The sequence below is a fragment of the Acinonyx jubatus genome, chromosome B2, assembly GCF_027475565.1.
Source record: "Acinonyx jubatus isolate Ajub_Pintada_27869175 chromosome B2, VMU_Ajub_asm_v1.0, whole genome shotgun sequence".
Taxonomy (NCBI): Eukaryota; Metazoa; Chordata; class Mammalia; order Carnivora; family Felidae; genus Acinonyx; species Acinonyx jubatus.
Window position 1 is genome coordinate 113437058 of NC_069385.1, and position 17704 is coordinate 113454761.

The 17704-nt window shown below is 40.9% G+C and overlaps 1 protein-coding gene across 4 annotated transcripts in view; it reads left to right on the forward strand.

The window, feature by feature from the left end:
- The window catches only part of BTBD9 (BTB domain containing 9), a 413472-nt gene that overhangs the window by 265421 nt on the left and 130347 nt on the right, over positions 1 to 17704 (forward strand). For all 4 annotated transcript variants that reach the window (XM_027057832.2, XM_027057831.2, XM_015069790.3 and 1 more), the window contains one exon: positions 1529 to 1638. In XM_027057832.2, coding sequence (XP_026913633.1) covers positions 1529 to 1638 — 110 coding nt within the window. The remainder of the gene's footprint in view (positions 1 to 1528; positions 1639 to 17704) is intronic.

A 17704-nucleotide genomic window follows, 5' to 3' on the forward strand; every position in this document is an offset into this window, starting at 1 on the left:
CCCACCCAAACCCAGTAACATCAGTACCTTCTATCTGCCTTGAGGACTCGAGGGAACAGATCAGGGCCAGCCTCCTGCTTAGCCAGAGGGCTCTGATGAGTGCAGCAGTGGTGGTGACTCTCCACACAGGAAGGATGGTGTCTCCCTGCAGTGGGCATGCCCGGGAGATAGCATTCATATGGGTTATGAAGATGAGTGGCCAGCTCATGTCAAGGAGCAGATGGCTAAATGAGGTGTACTGGGAATGCTGTGAGATTCATGCTTGAAGGAACAGGAGGGAAGATAGCTTATGAGATAAAAACCCCAAATACAGTCTCCTTAATGTGAATATTTTAAATTGGCATTTACATTATACAGTTAACTTGGAGTGATGAGAAATGTAAGGGAATTACCGAATTAGTGAACAGCGATTAACTCAGAAGTAAAATTATATCATCTAAGTCGAAGGTTGTTTTACACAGCAGAGGAAGGATATTACTAAAACCTTGCCCGGTCTGTCATCACCTAATTGAAATGTGTTCATTTAATATGCCCCATCCTTCAGAGTGCGTAGCTCATAATTTGGGAGAGTGCTATCACTTAATCTAGTTATTTTTCCTGGTTCTTCCTTTGAATCCTGGTAAGACAGTGTGTGGCACATTCCCCAGGGATTTGTGTGACACTCAGAAGAATGAGTTTGTCTGTTCATTAACCTGTGAACTGGCGGGTCCCTTTGGAGAGTGAAAGGAACAAGTCACTCCAAGGTTAATGCTTGTTTGTCGGAGGTGAAGCCTCCAGGGAGACGCAGAGGGTGAGCAGGCCGGGATGCTCAAGGACTGCCCCATGAAACTCTGCACTGTGTCCGGATGCCAGATCCATGTGGCCAGGAGGGAGATTGCCGAGCAGGCTGGGTCACCTCTGCGGATCACTTCCTCTGGTCAGGAGAAGGCTCCCCAGCAGTCAAGTGGGGTGGGGTGGGGGCTGGCGTAAGTATATAGGGTTAACTTTCTACAAGGATCTAGGAGCAGTGTTGAAATATAAGAAACTGTGAACAGTTTCAGTGGATCTGTCTTTTACACAAGAAGGCAATATTGATTTCATGCATTTGCCTCCAATGGCTGAAATCTTTCCTTGAGTTGGAAAACATTTGATTTTGCGAGTGTTTGTGCACCTGTGCACAGGCACATTCCTAACCACAAGACGAAGGTAGAAGCGGTTTGTTATTCTCCAGTGTAAATGCCTCATGGACATGCAATTATACTGACATTCAGGGGTTGAGCTTGAACAGCACCTGGTCTGAATTTCTAGGTAAATCAAATCTAAGTTCTGCTTAGTTCTCTGGAAAGTGGTATGTCCCTAGTTTTGCCGTAATTCTTCTAGGCTCAGTTGGAGCTAGCCCTAAGGAGCAGGTAGAGGGTCTGAAGTCAAGTTCAAAGTCTGCTTCAGTCCTAGCACACTGTATGTGTACAAAATGTACTTTATTCTGTTGTCTCTGGATTGGTTGTGATAGAAGCTTGTTTTCTTCAACAGATTTTCTTTTTACCCCCAGGTATATTCGAATAGTTGGGACTCACAACACAGTGAACAAGATTTTTCACATTGTGGCTTTTGAATGTATGTTTACAAACAAAACCTTCACTCTTGAGAAGGGGCTGATAGGTAAGTATCACAATTACATTTTTGTATATATGCTTAGATATTTTATCTTCAAATATTTTGCTATCTCATTAACTCATCTTAACCCACCTCTTAATCAGCTTTTGACTAAAAATTGGTTGATTTGAATGCCTTATGGCTGAGTAACATAGAAGAAGTCTTATATTTTTAGAAGTAGTCAAAATAATAATAACCTTAAAAAATATAAATATTGCACTAGGAGTTAAGAATTGATAATGTTCTAGTGATGCATTCAGACTTGCTATGTGAGGAATGCTTATGATAGTCAGGCAAAGCCTTTTACACCAAAGGCTTTTCTATTTTTAATGGTAGGTAGGATCACGGAGGAAGTCTGTAGAATATTGATCCAACGCTCATGCTTTCCAAGGCTATGGAAGCATTTTGGCCTTTAATTGGATATGAATGCTGTGCTCACTGTGAGAGTATCTTCTTTTCATGGACACATCAGTCCATGTTTGCACTGTTTAGCCAAGCTCACGTCCAGAAAATGCCTGCCTGTAATTTAAATAAGACTGGAGTAACTGAATTGTCATTGTGAAAGTCAGGTTATCTTGTGGGAAATACTGTCTGACTGATCTTTCAGAAGAGTATTTTTAGTTGCTATTTGGTTGGGTTCTGTTGTGTTTTGTTTTTGTTTTAGATAATACTTAGCGTGGCATTGTTTACAGCCCATCCCAGGTCTTGGCACCCTAGATAGCGCGAGCCATGCCCCCGGCTTTTTATACACGTGCTGCAGAGATCCTAGTTTGACTGACTAGTGCCTCAGATCTGTGTCTTTACTGCAGCTTCTTTGGAAAGGGACTCTGTACGTTCAGGTGCCCTTGCCTTGCTATTTCTAAAATAGAATTCTGTGCCTTTATAAAGGGATCCACGTCTTCTCTCCTTCTGAGGTCCCCTCCATCTGGGACGTAACATACGGACACACGTCCTGAAAACATGGTGATGACCAGAACAGGAAAGATGAGTGTAACTTGTAAATGTTTCCTAACTCTTGGGAAGGTCCTAAGTCTAAATTTCCTTAATACCTGCTGTGTCCTAAATGTAATCCTTTACTTAGGGAAGTTTGGAAGACTAATATTAATAGTGTAGCAGGAGTAGAAATTATTCCAATGTGTAGAGAACATTTAGGGCTCAACTAAGATAAATAATTTGGTATTACCTTTGTTGTGCATGTAACTTTTAATATTAAATACAAATGTTAATCATTGTGGCGACTTGTAAGTAATTTGAAAGTCAACAATGCTGAAACATTTCCTGGTATTGTTAAGGCTTTTAATTCTGTGGGCTGTATGGAATTGTGGTGATGAATGGTTGCAAGGAGAGCGCATGTTTTCACCTGCTACCCATGTTCTGTTATATGTGGGCCCCACTGTGCATGTGATTGTGTAGTTAGGGGTGTCCTTACCGAGAAGGATCTTAGAAACCCAACCAACCTTCCTAGTCCTGGCGTGCACACCACTTGGCTACCCATCTCGACCCCGTGCACTGCGTTCTTGAACATGCTGCATAGCAGGCACCCTCTACTTCAATCAGTCTCCCCTTCTTATTGGAGGAAGAACAGGTTTGTGGACACGGTAATTATCCAAGAAGCAGGTCTGTGTGGCATGAGAATCCATTACAGGATGAAACTCAGGATCAGTGGTGGTGAGGGATGTTGTTGTTGGTCTGCATTTTTTGTCCAAAGCGAACTAGTCAGCATTATCAGAAGCCATAATGGTCTCAGACATGTCAGGGGATGAAAGAAGATTGCAGAGATGCAGGAAGTGTGTTTGGTTTCTGGTCAAACACTTTTCTTCGAGCCCTTTTCTCTGATGCTCATGAGTTTGACTGCAGAGAGCACTGCAATCATCTGCCTGTCACCGTCCCTCAACTGAATGGGAGCAGTGGGGCAGGTTGGCAGGTATGTACGTGCACTTGGTGGTGGATGGCCTGCGGTGGGATCCCGTCTGGCCCTCCTCCTGCCATCCTCACAGCTCAAGCCGTCCCCACGCTGGGCAGACAGGGAGGCGGTGTGAGTCGTACGGGAGTGCAGGGGGATTGCATTATCCTTGTCTGACATGGCAGCGCTGCTTAGTTTAAAGGGGCATTTGAAATAGCAATGGCCAACTTTCCACATTGATGATCTCAGGTGCATTTTGGCTGCACGCAGGCCTCAGCCAGCCACCCGTCAGGGGCCTCCAAGAAGGGAGTGGTTCTCCAATGGGGGCACAGTGTACATCAGAATCATCTGGAGTCACTTTTAGATGGAGCTGCCTGCCATTTACTCCTTCCTGTGCCCTGTGAAGTACACACTTCTTCCTTGAGAACCACTGCTACACTCCTGGCTTTCAGGGAGGAAAAAAGTAAAAAGTAACATAATATCGTCATGAATGACTAGTAGGGTATCAGACCCTCCTTTTACGGTTTAAGATTCAGAACCTCTCTCTTTCACAGCTCCTGATCTTTGTTTCATAGTTTCCGCTACTCCCATTGGGGCAGTACTCTCCTTGTAGGCCTCAAGATTACTTTAAATATATTTGTGTTGGTTTTTTCTTTTAATCAGATTTTAGGATCATTTCTTACAACATACCATGATGCCAGGAAAAAGTAAGCTTTGTGTGGTTTTAGTCCTGTTTCCCAGCAGAGAGTTTCTTGCATGTCCATCCCTCACACATCTTCACTTGTGCAGATTTGTGGGGAAATCCCTGGGAACAGGCCCTACCTCGACCACACTGACCAGATCTGGTGTCAGCCTCTCCCAGCTCATCGGCTGCTGGCCCCACAGCCCTTTCTCATTTGGTGGCTGCTTCTGGATCGCACTGGGATGTATCCTTGCCTGCGAGAGTCAGCCTGTGATGACCATCTCCTCTTTGTTAGGAGGTGTTGATAGAACTCTAACCTTCTGACCCGTGAGGCATGGAAGGAATAATTAGAATAGATATGACCGCTATTTTACAAGCATTCAACCTCCCAAAGAAGGTATTTGCTTTGCCTTAGCACTCCACCTTGTGATACACAATGGCATTTGCCAAGTCCTTGTACTTTTTCATAATAACTGCCAAAGCTTCCTTTCATTTAATCTTGCGTTTAAATTCACTTACAGACAACCTACTTTTGTCTGTATGCTGCCCACTTCCTGTCTGTCATATTATTTTGACACCAGTCCCAGACATTTTATCATCTTAGACATAAATATTTCAGTATGTTGTCTCTAAAAAGTAAGACCCCCTTTTTTTGTACCCATAATGACGATGTCATTATAATATCCCCAAATTGAACTGTAACTTTTTATTGTATTGTTTTTTAAGTTTATTTATTTATTTTTAATTTTTATTTACTTTTTGAGAGAGAGAGAGAAAGAGAGAGAGAGCGCAAGCATGAGTGGAGGAGGGGCAGAGAGAGAGAGAGAGAGAGACAGAATCCGAAGCAGGCCCCAGGCTCTGAGCTGTCAGCACAGAGCCTGACGTGGGGCTCAAACTCACAGACTGTGAGATCATGACCTGAGCTGAAGTCGGACGCTCAACTGACTGAGCCATCCAGGTGCCCCTATTTATTTATTTATTTTGAGAGAGAGCGTGCACACACAAGCATGCGAGGGAGGGCAGAAAGAGAGAGAGAGAGAGAGAGAGAGAGAGAGAGAGAGAGAGAGAAAGAATCCCAAGCAGGCCCCACGCTGTCAGTGCAGAGCCCAACAGGGGGCTCAAACCAACAAATCTTGAGATCATGATCCGAACCAAAATCAAAACTCAGACACTCACCCGACTGAGCCACCCAGGTGCTCCAGGATATTTAATACTCATAAAAAGTTACAGTTCAAGAGTGACTCTTGGTTTCGGCTCAGGTCATGACCTCATGGTTCATGAGTTTGAGCCCTGTGTCAGGTTCTGCGCTGACAGTGAGGAGCCTACTTGGGATTCTCTCTCTTTGCCTCTTTCTGTCTTTCTCTCTCTCTCTCTCTCTCTCTCTCTCTCTCTCTCAAAAAAACATTAAAAAAAATATTTCCAGTCAGTGTTCAGATGTCCCTAATTGGATCAAAGTCTAGAGTGAGTTTATGTGCTTTTACAGGTTATTTAAATCAGAATTCAGTTAAGGTCCATACTATCAATAAACAGTATGACTCTTAAGTCTCTTTAAATCTGTAGGTTTCCTTCCACATTTCTGTCTATCTCTTTCTCTCTTGTTTTTCTCTCTATTAATTTATTTGTTGAAGAAACTAGGTTTTTGTCCTGTAGAGTTTCTAACAGCTAGATTTGGATGATTAAATCCCCATGGTAACATTGTCATTTTTTTTGTGTGTGTGGTATTTTTTGTAACTTAGTAGTTACATAGAGACTTAATCTGATTCAGGTTCTGGGGGGTTGGTTTTGTTTTGTTTTTTGTAAAAATGCTGTGTAGGTGGTAGTATATATGTGTTTATTAAGAAACACAGAAAATCTTTGATTGTCTCTCTCTTTTGGATGTTCCCCTTCATTCATGATTGTTTCCTGGATTCATTATTTCATAATTTGGAATTGCAAAATGATTATTTTCTTATTGTATCCTTCCTTCTTTATTTAGTGGCTAGGAAGAGAAAAATTTCCTCGACGCTTATTTGATAATTCTGAGATGCAATTTGCCAGGGAAAAGAAGGGTAAATGTCACACCCTTTCTGTGTATTTGCCATTTTCAGGTAGGTGGTTACCTACCATCTTACACATGGGACCGCTGAGAATTGTTGGTGGGGACTGTTGGCAGGGGAAGGGAGAGGAATACACATCATTTTCAATTTATGGGATTAAACAAATTGAACACCTTTTGATCACTTGCAGTTACTATTATTGACATTCAAGTTGTCCCCTTCTTTAGCCTTTTCATACTGGCTCTTGAGTCCTTCTGACATGGCCTCCATAGTCCTTAATAATTCCTTGATTTCTGGCAGGACATGACATCCTGGGTTCGTTTTGTACAGTTCCTGCCCCGACCTGGAATCAGCCATTTCTGCAAGAAGCCCTGCTTCCTTTCAGTGGGAAATGACATTTGGAAACCTCAGTCTAAGCCCTTGCTGCTGGGATGGTCACTATTTCTGGGTCTTTCCAGTGGATGGAACTAGGAAATGCGTGCACATTTCTTTATTTGTTTATCATATATTTGACAGGTTAAATATATCATGAGTGCATGCTGACACATCCAGTTAAAATTCAGTATGCAAAGTTTTTGTTTAGCCTTTCGTCTTGCAGCTCCTTTTTCCCATACTAAAAATCTTGGTTACCAGTGATACAGCACAATAATTCATTCGCTTTGTCCCCAGCACATACAAAACAGCCTCAGAATTACAGTATCATTGCTACCATATGGTTACTGAAAATAGTTTAAGATTTTTGCAATTATTTTTGAGGCCCTTAGGGTATATCCCACTAGAGATATATATTAAAATTACTGTGTTATAAAGTCATCTAAAATAATTCTCTGTGTGGTCATGCCACTGTTTCAGTATACAGTTGGATTCATTTACTCCATTTTGCTTTCAGTGTTTGGCAATTGCCTTTAAAGATTTTTTGTTTTGTTTTATAACCGTGTAAACTATATACACAGTTCCAAAGTGAAGTCTGCAAAGAAGCTGTATTTAAAGAAATCTAGCTTCTGTTCCTGTCCCTTCTACTCCTATAGGTGATCTCTTTTCAAAACCCTTGAGTTTTTTGGGTTATCCTTCTATTTTAAATGATGAAATATAAATAAACCAATATATTTTATTATGTTATACGACATATAATTTATATTTTGTATCCTCGTCAATATTCTTTGATAATTGGTAGCACACTGTGTGCTATTCATACTTTCTTTCTGTGGCTTGCCTTTTTGTACTTAACACTCCTCCCAAAACTAGCTATATAGAAGGATACGATGCATTCCTTTTTCTAGCTGCATGGTAGTCATTAGAATAGATGTACTGTAGTTTATTTGTTCAACTAGTTCTCTGTTGATGAACCATTTGGGTTGCTTTCTGTCTTCTCCTACAAATTGTGCTATTGCCTTGGGTAGAAGTCTTTTCCTGGTTTTCCGACTCTGTCCTTGGGCTAGATTCCTAGAAAGGGGATTACGTGGTCAGAGGGTAAATGCATGTTTAATTTTGCAAGGTGTTGCCAAAATCACCTCCACAGGGATTATACTATTTTGACGTTCTCATTGGCAGTATAGGAGAATGACTGTTTCCCCACAGCTTTGCCAGCGGAGGGTAGTATCACGCTTCTGGCTTGTTGCCAGTTTGCTAGGTGAGAAATGGTGTCTTTGTGCGCTTTTAACTACGTTTCTCTTTTGAGAGAAATTGAGCATCTTTTCGTATGTCTAAGGGCCATTTGCATTTTTTCTTTTTTAAATAGCTCTTCTCTTCTTATGAGTCTTGTAGATGAATAGAGAATATGCTTTTAGTAAGACTTGGGGGAGCAGTAAACACTTTACACTGATATTAGACTGTGGTATTTAGCATTACATGAGTCTAGTTTCCCTTCTTAAGGTCTCCTACTTCTTCTGGGAAACATAAGCTGTCATAAGTCCCTCTCCATCCTTATCTTTGGCTCTACCGCAGCTTAAGAAAGAGATAGTAGGCTAGAGCATGGAGCCCTAGGCTCAAAATTCAAGGTCCTTTAACCCTTCCAAAGAACAAGAAGCTTCCATTACCAGCTTTAGGCCTTTAAGGGCTACTTCTGTGTCTGCCGGTTCGTATCCATGAGGACCAGTGGCTCTTTTGCTCTAGTTTCTTGTTAGTAATTGATGTAGGGCAACCCAAATACAGGAATTCTGTTTCTGAAGCTCTGGGAGCACTTCCTGCCACCGCCACTGCCACCATGGAATCGTGCTGTCTGCACAGGAACATGGGAGCCTGTGCTCATCTGCCACCAGAAGCAGATAGAAACATTTCCTTTCTTCCTCCCACTTTCTGGTCTCTCACTGGTTTCTTCTACTGGCAGAACTTCACCAAAAACCAAGCTGGCAAGCTTGGGAGATGTGGTTTGGGGAACGTTAGCCTCCGAGATACTCTGAGAGTATTTAGTTGGGCTCTGAAGGAGTAGAGATATTTTCTTGCCTGGTAAGAGAAGGCTTCTTGAAGAATAGTAGTATTCTGAGGGGTGCCTGGGTAGCTCAGTCGGTTGAGCGTCTGACTTCAGCTCAGGTCAGGATCTCATGGTGTGTGGATTCCAGCCCTACGTTGGGCTCTGTGCCGACAGCTTGGAGCCTGGAACCTGCTTCGGATTCTGTCCCTCTCTCTCTCTGCCCCTCCTCCATTTACTCTCTGTCTCTCTCTCTCTCAAAAAAATGAATAAATATTAAAAATTTTTAATGGTATTTTGAGCTGGGCCCTGAAGAATTCAATAAATAGTATAGAGCACTACAAAAGTGCTAATTCACATAGCAGCAAAAATGGCTGATGCTCAGTGCGCTCAGAAGAGCTGGAAGCAGGAAATAGAAATAGGTTGTCTATAGTTGCTACTGTCATCTGAAAGTATTTTGAAATTGTAACAGTGTGTTTAGAATTCTGTTAAGTTCCTGGGGAAATAAACAGTTACAAATCTGTGCTGCGAAGGGCTTTTGGCATCCACTGAACTAAGAATATGACTTCTGTGCTTTGCAACTGTGTTTAAATAATAAGTGTACTCTGGAGCAAAAACAGAGATTTGGGGGTGGGAGAGTTCACTAGGGGGTGAACGTGTTAGAATGTGGCATCGAAGCAAGCTTGCAGGAGGTGGCAGAGGGGCCCTAAAGACCTTAATGCATATGGTTTCCTAAAATGACACTACTGAGTGTGGACTAGTCTAGACCAAGAGGCTATGCTTTTCCCAGCCTATTTCTCTAACCAGATATTAAAGCTGGTTCTAATTGTCAGTGAAGCTTAACTTCTTTATCTACTGTAAATTACTTGGCATTAAGCAGACATTTATTAAGAGGCTGCCAAGTATATCTTAGGCACTGGGGATTGAAAAATACAGAGGTGTAGTTTCTGCCTTGGAGGATCGTGTGAGCTAATGGAGGAGAAAGACACTTAAATAGAAGGTGACAACACAGTAAAATAGTTCATCTATTGGGAGATTTCAGCAGATGCTATAGGAACACTGGAATGGGGGCACCCAACCTGAGTTGGGGATGGTGTCAGGGAAGAGCCCCCAGTGGAGGTGATGAATGGGTCAGTCCCTGAACGAAGTCAGAAAGTGGAGGGTCAGGGGAAAATCACGGAAAATGATCAGTGTGTGCAAAGGCCTGTCTATCTCTGACCTTCTTCAAAGCCAGTGCCCATTCCAGTGGACCACCTTGCATCTGGTCAAAGGGTTGGAGTAAGAGTTAAGTTAGTTGTGGTCTCTCAACCTTCCTGAGGAGAAGGTTAAGCACTGTCTTCTTACAGGATCTTAGAGTTTAAAAACAAACTCAGATAAAGTAAATGCCCCACAGTAATGCCTACAGAATGTAACACAGTTTGCCTACTTCCCTAGTGAGCCTCGTGTTCGCCAGTGGAATGGGCTCCAGTTCTTACGTTGGGCAGAGGGCGAAGGAATGGTTAGAAAGCAACTTACTCATAATCATTTAGGATTCTCAGTCTAGTGTGTGGTCCTTGGTGCACATGGAAGTTTCATTTTCCTTTATACCTATATTTTGTTTCTGGTGGTGGTGGTGTTTTGTTTGAGAATAAAGACAACCTGAAAAAGATTTTATTGCTCTAATTTTACAGAATTTGTTTCTGTAATTTACAGGATTGATTTTTTTGGATCCTACTTAATATATCCCCTTGTTTGTAACAGTGGTATAGTGGGGTGTGTGTGTGTGTGTGTGTGTGTGTGTGTGTGTGTCCGTTCATCCAGGTTAATATAAACATGCACAAATTGTCTTAAATAGGACATCATGGAGCATAAATCCAACATTATGCAATGGTATCACTTTCTCAGAAACCATGGTTCTCCCTCAAACTAGCATTAAGAATAGCCACGTTGTAAATAGGCAGGGTGTTTCTCTGGCACCTACTATGAAGGATGTTCCAGTGGTCAAGGGGGTATAAAATCTAATTTTGTTGGTCTAGTCCCTAGTGCAGGCCTCTACCCCAAACCTAGTAGGTAGTTTTTTAATTTAATATTAAAAAAAATTTTTTTTTACATTTGATTTATTTTTGAGAGAGAGAGAGACAGAGACAGAGCACAAGTGGGGGAGGGGCAGAGAGAGAGGGAGACACAGAATCCAAAGCAGGCTCCAGGCTCTGAGCTGTCAGCACAGAGCCCAACGCAGGGCTTGAACTCACAAACCGTGAGATCATGACTTGAGCCCAAGTTGGATGCTCAACTGACTGAGCCACCCAGGCGCCCCTAATTTAATATTTAAATAGATAATACAAATATATATGCTTATTTCCCCCTTTTTATTAAAAATCGTAGCACATATTCTCATACATTTTTTTCAATTCGTGTTTCTTGGCGATCTTCCCTTACCAGTATACATAGAGCTTTCTCATGCTTTTGATTTTTACATTTGTGCAGTATTCCATTAAATAGAGGTCCTGTAATTTATTTAAACAGTCCCCTTTGATAGGCATGTAGGTGTTTCCAGTATTTTACTATCAATAACAATTCAGTAGTGACCCATTTTATAAATAGTGAGGCTTAATCAGAGGTGATTCTAATAAAGCCTAAAACAAACAAACAAACAAATAAACAAACAAAAATCCCCATTATAATTCCCAGGACCAGCTATATAATTTGCAAGGCAGAAGGCAAAATGAAAACATGGAACCCCTGTTCAAAGAACAGGCAAAATGCTATTAAAGGTACTTTTTTCCGTTTTCTCTTTCTGCACATTACTCTATGTTCATCACATTAATTTTACACTTAACCCCCTTACTTATTTCACCCATCCCTCCATCCACCTCCCCTCTGGCAAGGGGAGTTCATTCTCTGCATAAGTCTATGTTTTTGTTCCCTTCTTTTCTTCATGTGTTCATTTATTTCTTAAATTCCACATATGAGTGAAATAATATGGTATTTGTCTTTCTCTGCCTTATTTCACTTAACAGTGCAGAGCCCGACATAGGGCTCGATCTCGTGAAACGTGGGGTCATGACCTGAGCTGAAATCAAATATTGGTCACTTAACTGACTGAGTCACCCAAGTGCCCCCAACACTTGTTATTTCTTATCTTTTTTATTCTAGCCATTCTGACAGGTGTAAGGTGGTATCACACTATGGTTTTCATTTGCATTTCCCTGATAATTAGTGATATTGAGCATCTTTTCATATGTTCATTGGCCATTTGTATGTCTTCTTTAAAGGCACTTTGAAAAAAATGTTTTTCCTTTCTTTTGCAATCTTTCTGCTTGGCGTGATGTGTGTGTGTGTGTGTGTGTGTTTCAACAACAGATTTATTTTTTTGAAAGGAATGGATTTTCAGGAGAAAAAAACATGGGGCAGAGGTATGGAATAGAAAATAAATAGAATGTGAGCCATTTTGCTAATTGTTTTATGACCACAGCAGATTCATGTGGAGAATGCCCTGTACAAAAGAACACAATAAAGGGGCAAAGATTGAAGTGATCCCTAAGGCGAGGCTGAAGATTTCAGTCTCTGGTATTTGGAATAGGCTGTGGTCCTTGTTTTTAGATGGGTCACTGGGTGTGTGACATAGCCCACATATTGGGCAGCATAGTGGCCACCTGACCCAGACAGAAGTGGCTTAAAGCGTTTGGTTTCATGTGTCACATAACTAGCCAGGTTCCTCCCTAGGATGCACTACCAGGTGGGGGAGAGGAGCTACTTCTTGTCAAACTCCTTCTTAATATGAGCTACAATGGCTTTCTCCACGTTCCATTTCAACACCAAGCCCTGTTGCATCGCCTCCGACATATTGGCATTTTGGATCACAGCCTTCGATGGCACAGGGTTACAGGGGAACAGAGGATGGCCTACTGCAGCAGTCTCCACGGGGAGGGGCTGGTGACACTCAGACCCAGCGGGAGCCACCTTTGCTACCTAAGCCATGGCACATCTGGGGTGGCATGATGTTTCTTTTTGCCATTTAATGTCATTCGAAGTAAAGAAAATTTAAACTTTTTCTGAGAGAGAGAGAGCATGAGCAGGGGAGAGGGGCAGAGGGAGGGAGGGAGGGACGGAGAGAGACACAGAATGAGAGAGCGCAAATCTTAAGCAGACTCCATGCTCAGTGTGAAGCCCAGTGCAGGGCTCAAGCTAATGACTGTGACATCATGACCTGAGCCTAAATCAGGAGTCGGACGCCTAACCAGCTGAGCCACCCAGGTGCCCTGAAAAAATAAACTTTTAAATTATTAGCACAAATTTTATCATTCATCTTTATATTATGTATTGGTGGTTTTATTTATTTTTTAAAATTTTTTTTAACGTTTATTTATTTTTGAGACAGAGAGAGAGACAGAGTATGAATGGGGGAGGGTCACAGAGAGAGGGAGACACAGAATCTGAAACAGGCTCCAGGCTCTGAGCTGTCAGCACAGAGCCCGACCCGGGGCTCGAACTCACTGGCCAAGAGATCATGACCTGAGCGGAAGTCGGATGCTCAACCAACTGAGCCACTCAGGCGCCCCATGTATTGGTGGTTTTAAATGCAGATAAAAGAGCATTTATCTTATGTGTGGAACCAAAATTTTACAGTTCACATTTGGTAGCTCATGTGTATGTGTTTAGTTCTTACCAGAACAGTGGAAATTCTGCACAAAACTGAATTTTTTTATTTCACTTCTTAATTCACAGACATTCCATAAAAACTCTCCACCCTTGGCTTAATCGGTAAGCCTCCTTAATAAGGAAGGACTGAGGGGGAAAGGAACTATGGGTTGCCTGATCTTTCCCTTCCTTTTTTATCTTATTACTACCAGCATAAATATTTGGCTATAATAGGGAAACAGGAGTGAAAAAAGACAGAATGCAGTTCCTTGGTCATTAGTGCTTCTTGGAACACTGTTGCCTTCTTTCTCCCTTGGAGGCAAGTTCTACCTTGGGGAAGTGTGGCTTCTCTAGGCTGTCAGCAGCCTCACTCACTCAGTCACACAGTGTGTTTACGTCGTCCTTGCTTTGAGTCTCATTCAGCACCTATATGGTGTGTGGGTTCACTGGAATTCTGTACTCAGGGAGCAGCAGGTAACTGTGGACACACATGTTGCGTATCTCCTGTATTCATAGGCTTGCTCCATAGTTCCATCAGACTTTACTTAAAAAACATAAATTCAGAGATAAGATTATTAAGAATTTTAAGACCAATACAATAGAGCGTTAAACTCATGGCGGGTCGCTTCTGAGTGCAGGGCCTGTCTGAGAGCACTGGTTGCATGCCCATGAAGGGGCCCTGATTACCGCTGTTATTTAACATTGGTACGTCTGGAAGTTCTGGTGAGGGGACCCGGGGAAGAACACAAATAGGTGTGATAAATATTGAGGAAAAGGGACCAAATACCATTACCTGCAGATGAGATATGGTAAGACATCCAAGGAAATGAACTGAAAAATTACTAGAACTAACAAGAACTCTGAGGAATGTAGCCAGTCACAATAATAAATACAAATAAAGTGTTCTCAAAACAAAAACAAAAACAACCGAGGGAAAATATAATGAGGGAAATTCCGAAATTCCATTCATAATAGCATTGAAAACTGCCAAACACCCAGTAACAGCCCATGAGCCATACATCAGTCCATCCCTAGCCCTGTGACCAAGGATCAGCCATCTCCCAACCCCTCTTACGCCTTTAGAGATGGGAGCAGGGTCAGGAAAGCAAAGGTGGGAGCCGTTAACTGTAGATTATGAGGGGAGCATGCCAGGAAGATCTGCCAGAATTTTTAAACTTTTCTCCCCCTCACAAACAACAAATACCTACCAAGGAATAAAATTAATAAATCCACATGTTCTAATTTAAAACTATAAGTCTTTAAGAAACACTGAATAATGGAAAGACGTATTTCTGGATGAAAACTTTAATGCAGTAAAAATGTTGGTTCTTCCCATCTTAATCTACCAGTTTCCTGCAGGACTACTCAGAATCCCACTGTGCTTTAAAAACAAAACAAAACAAAAAACTTTGAGTTAAAAAGAATTTTTCCAAGAGAATAAATACATGGAAATCCCTTCCCAAAAACAGAAAAAAAAAAAAAAAATGAAATGAGAGGTCTAGTATTAACAAGGTATTAAAATTAGTACTACATACTGCAGTAGTATGGCATTAAATGCAAGAATAAACTGGTAGATAAATTAAGCCAACTCGGAATTAGATCTTAGCATATGTAAGAATATAGTGCAGGATAAAAATGACATTTCCCATGAGTTGAGAAAGGAAAGGTAATATAGTAAATGCTGCAGCAGTTGGTAACTAAAAACACCTGAGATTTTCCCCACATACTGTATACCAAAATAGTTTCCTGTTAAGAGTTAGATAATATTACTCCAGAAGAACCACAGAGAGCTGTTAATAAGTATTTATCTGAGCTCAAGGTTGAGGAGGTACTTCCTCGGCACAAAAGCAAAGGCAGAAAGCACAAATAGAGCTCAAAGGTCTTTGACAAACTGGGAAAAAATAATTGCAGCATACATGAAAATGAGGAATTACCTTTAATATAAAGAAAGTACTTTCAAACGAGTAAAAAAGTTGTGGATTCCCAGGGTACCTGTGTGACTCAGTCAGTTAACCGTCCGACTTCGGCCCAGAGCATGAACTCACGGTTCGTGAGCTCTGAGCCCTGCATTGGGCTCTGTGCTGACAGTGTGTGGAACCTGCTTGGGAATCTCTCTCTGCCCCTTCCCCACTCACTGTCCCTTTCTCTCTCTCTCTCAAAATAAATGAATAAAATAAATTCATTAAAAAAAAAAATGAATTCCCAACAGGTAATGTGCACAAACAGCAATTTATTAAAAAGGAAAGAAAAAGTGTAATTGTCAATAAACTTGACAAGAGTGTGGCCTCACTAATAATCAAAGAAATACAAACTAAGATACCATTTTTGTCCTCTTTTATCGGCAAGTATTTTTAATTTAAAATTTTTCATTTACATGAGTAATACAATCATTTTTCACCAAAACACAAACACAAAAATATATACAGTGAAATAAGATATTTCCATTTTAACACGTATTAGCCTAGTTATTGCTAAACTTGAGTATCTTTATGTTTATTGGCCATTCCTACTTTTTTTTATGAATTATATCTTCATGTTCTTTCTCAACTTCTTTTTTGATTGCTTGTGTTTTTTATTATTAATTTGTAGATTATGGATAATCATTCTTTGTCTTTTATACATGTTGCAAATATCTTCTCCCACACTGTTATTTTAACTTTGTGATGTCCTTGTTGTGCAGAAGTTTTTTATTTTGACTTAGTCATACCTGTCAGCCATTTCTTTTCTTGCTTCTGGATTTTGTGGCTTGCTTCGAAACTCCATCCTCAGCCCAAAATATAAAAATGTGCTCCTCTTTCACTGTTGTCAGTGGCTCGTTCTTGTTGTCTTACTGCTACGTGTGTGTGTAGCATTTAGCTCTTCGATCCATTTAAGTTTTATTCTGTGTTTGGTCTGAGGAAGGGGTTCCCCTTTTATTTCTAAAATATGTGACAAGTTGGGGGCGCCTGGGTGGCTCAGTCAGTAGAGCATGTTACTCTTGATCTCACGGTTGTGAGTTCAAGCCCCATGTTGGGCATAAAGCCTACTTAAAAAAATAAATAAAAATAAAATACGTGACCACTTGTTCTGAAATCCTTTATTGATTATTTCATCCTTTCCCACATTGATTTAAAATAGCAGGTATCCTGGATCTCTCCATCCTAGATTCTGTGACACATCATTTAAATAACTGCAGCTTTATAATCTATTTTGCTGCCTAGTATTGCAAATCCACATTTATAGCTATTCTTTTTCTAAATTTTCTGGGCTATTCTTTCGGATTTTCTTTTCCAATGAACTTGAAAATCAGCTTGTCAAGTTTCATTTCAAAATCCTGTTGGCAAAAATATTTTAAATGAAAATACTTCGTATGAGTGAGGCTGTCACGATATGGGCAGTGTCGTACTGTGGAGAAACGTGTAAGTTTTCTTGAAGGCAGTTTAGCAATAAATGAAGTGTCTTAAAAATACCCCCTCAATCTACTACTTTAGTAATTTATCCTAAGGAAATATTCAGGAAGAACATTTCTTTTACGTGAATGTATAATGCAGTGTCATATTTATGATAACCAAAAAAGTGGAAAGACTGCAATGTCTAACAATAGGGGCATAATGAAATAAATTCTGGCACGTTCACACATCAAAATTTCTATATAATCATTCATAACATAGGGAAATGCTCGTAATATAAAGTAGAAGCAGGATGCCATCTTTATAGCCAAACTGATGCCAGTATTTTAAAGATAGTATATGTATTTTTATATATGCGTATATTAATTTGCTAGGGCGGCCATAAAAAAATACCAGAGCCTGGGAGGCTTAAACAACAGATGTTTACTTTCTCCCAATTGTAGAGGTTGGAAGTCCAAGATCAAGGTGTCGGCAGGTTAGGTTGGTCCTGAGGCCTCTCTCCTTGGCCTGCTGATACCTGTCTTCTCACTGCGTCTTCACGTGGGTTTTTCAGCATGCACTCCCATCCCTGATGTCTCCTCCTCTTCTGATGAGGACATGGGGCCTGTTGGAGCAGGTTTCCACCCTTATTTAATCTTGATTATCTCTTTAAAGGTCCTATCTCCAAATACAGTCACGTTCTAGGTTAGTGGGGTTACCCCTTCACATTATGAATTTGCAGGGTACGGGACACAATTCAGTCTATAACAGTTCATGAAAACAGCCCTTGTTATAACAGGACAATAAGAAGAACATCAAAATGTTAATCGAGGTTATCTGGATGATGAGATTGTAGGCAATTTTAATTTTTTAATTATATTCTCTGCATTTACATATTTTCTTCAGTGAATATGTGCTACTTTTATGATCAGAAAAAAATATTAATGTTTCTTTTTCAAATAAAGCTATTTCCACACTGCCTATCCTAAGAGAGAGACAAGGCAGGGTGGATAGGGCCAGCACCAGTGCCCTCCAGGCACCACAGGACCCCACGTG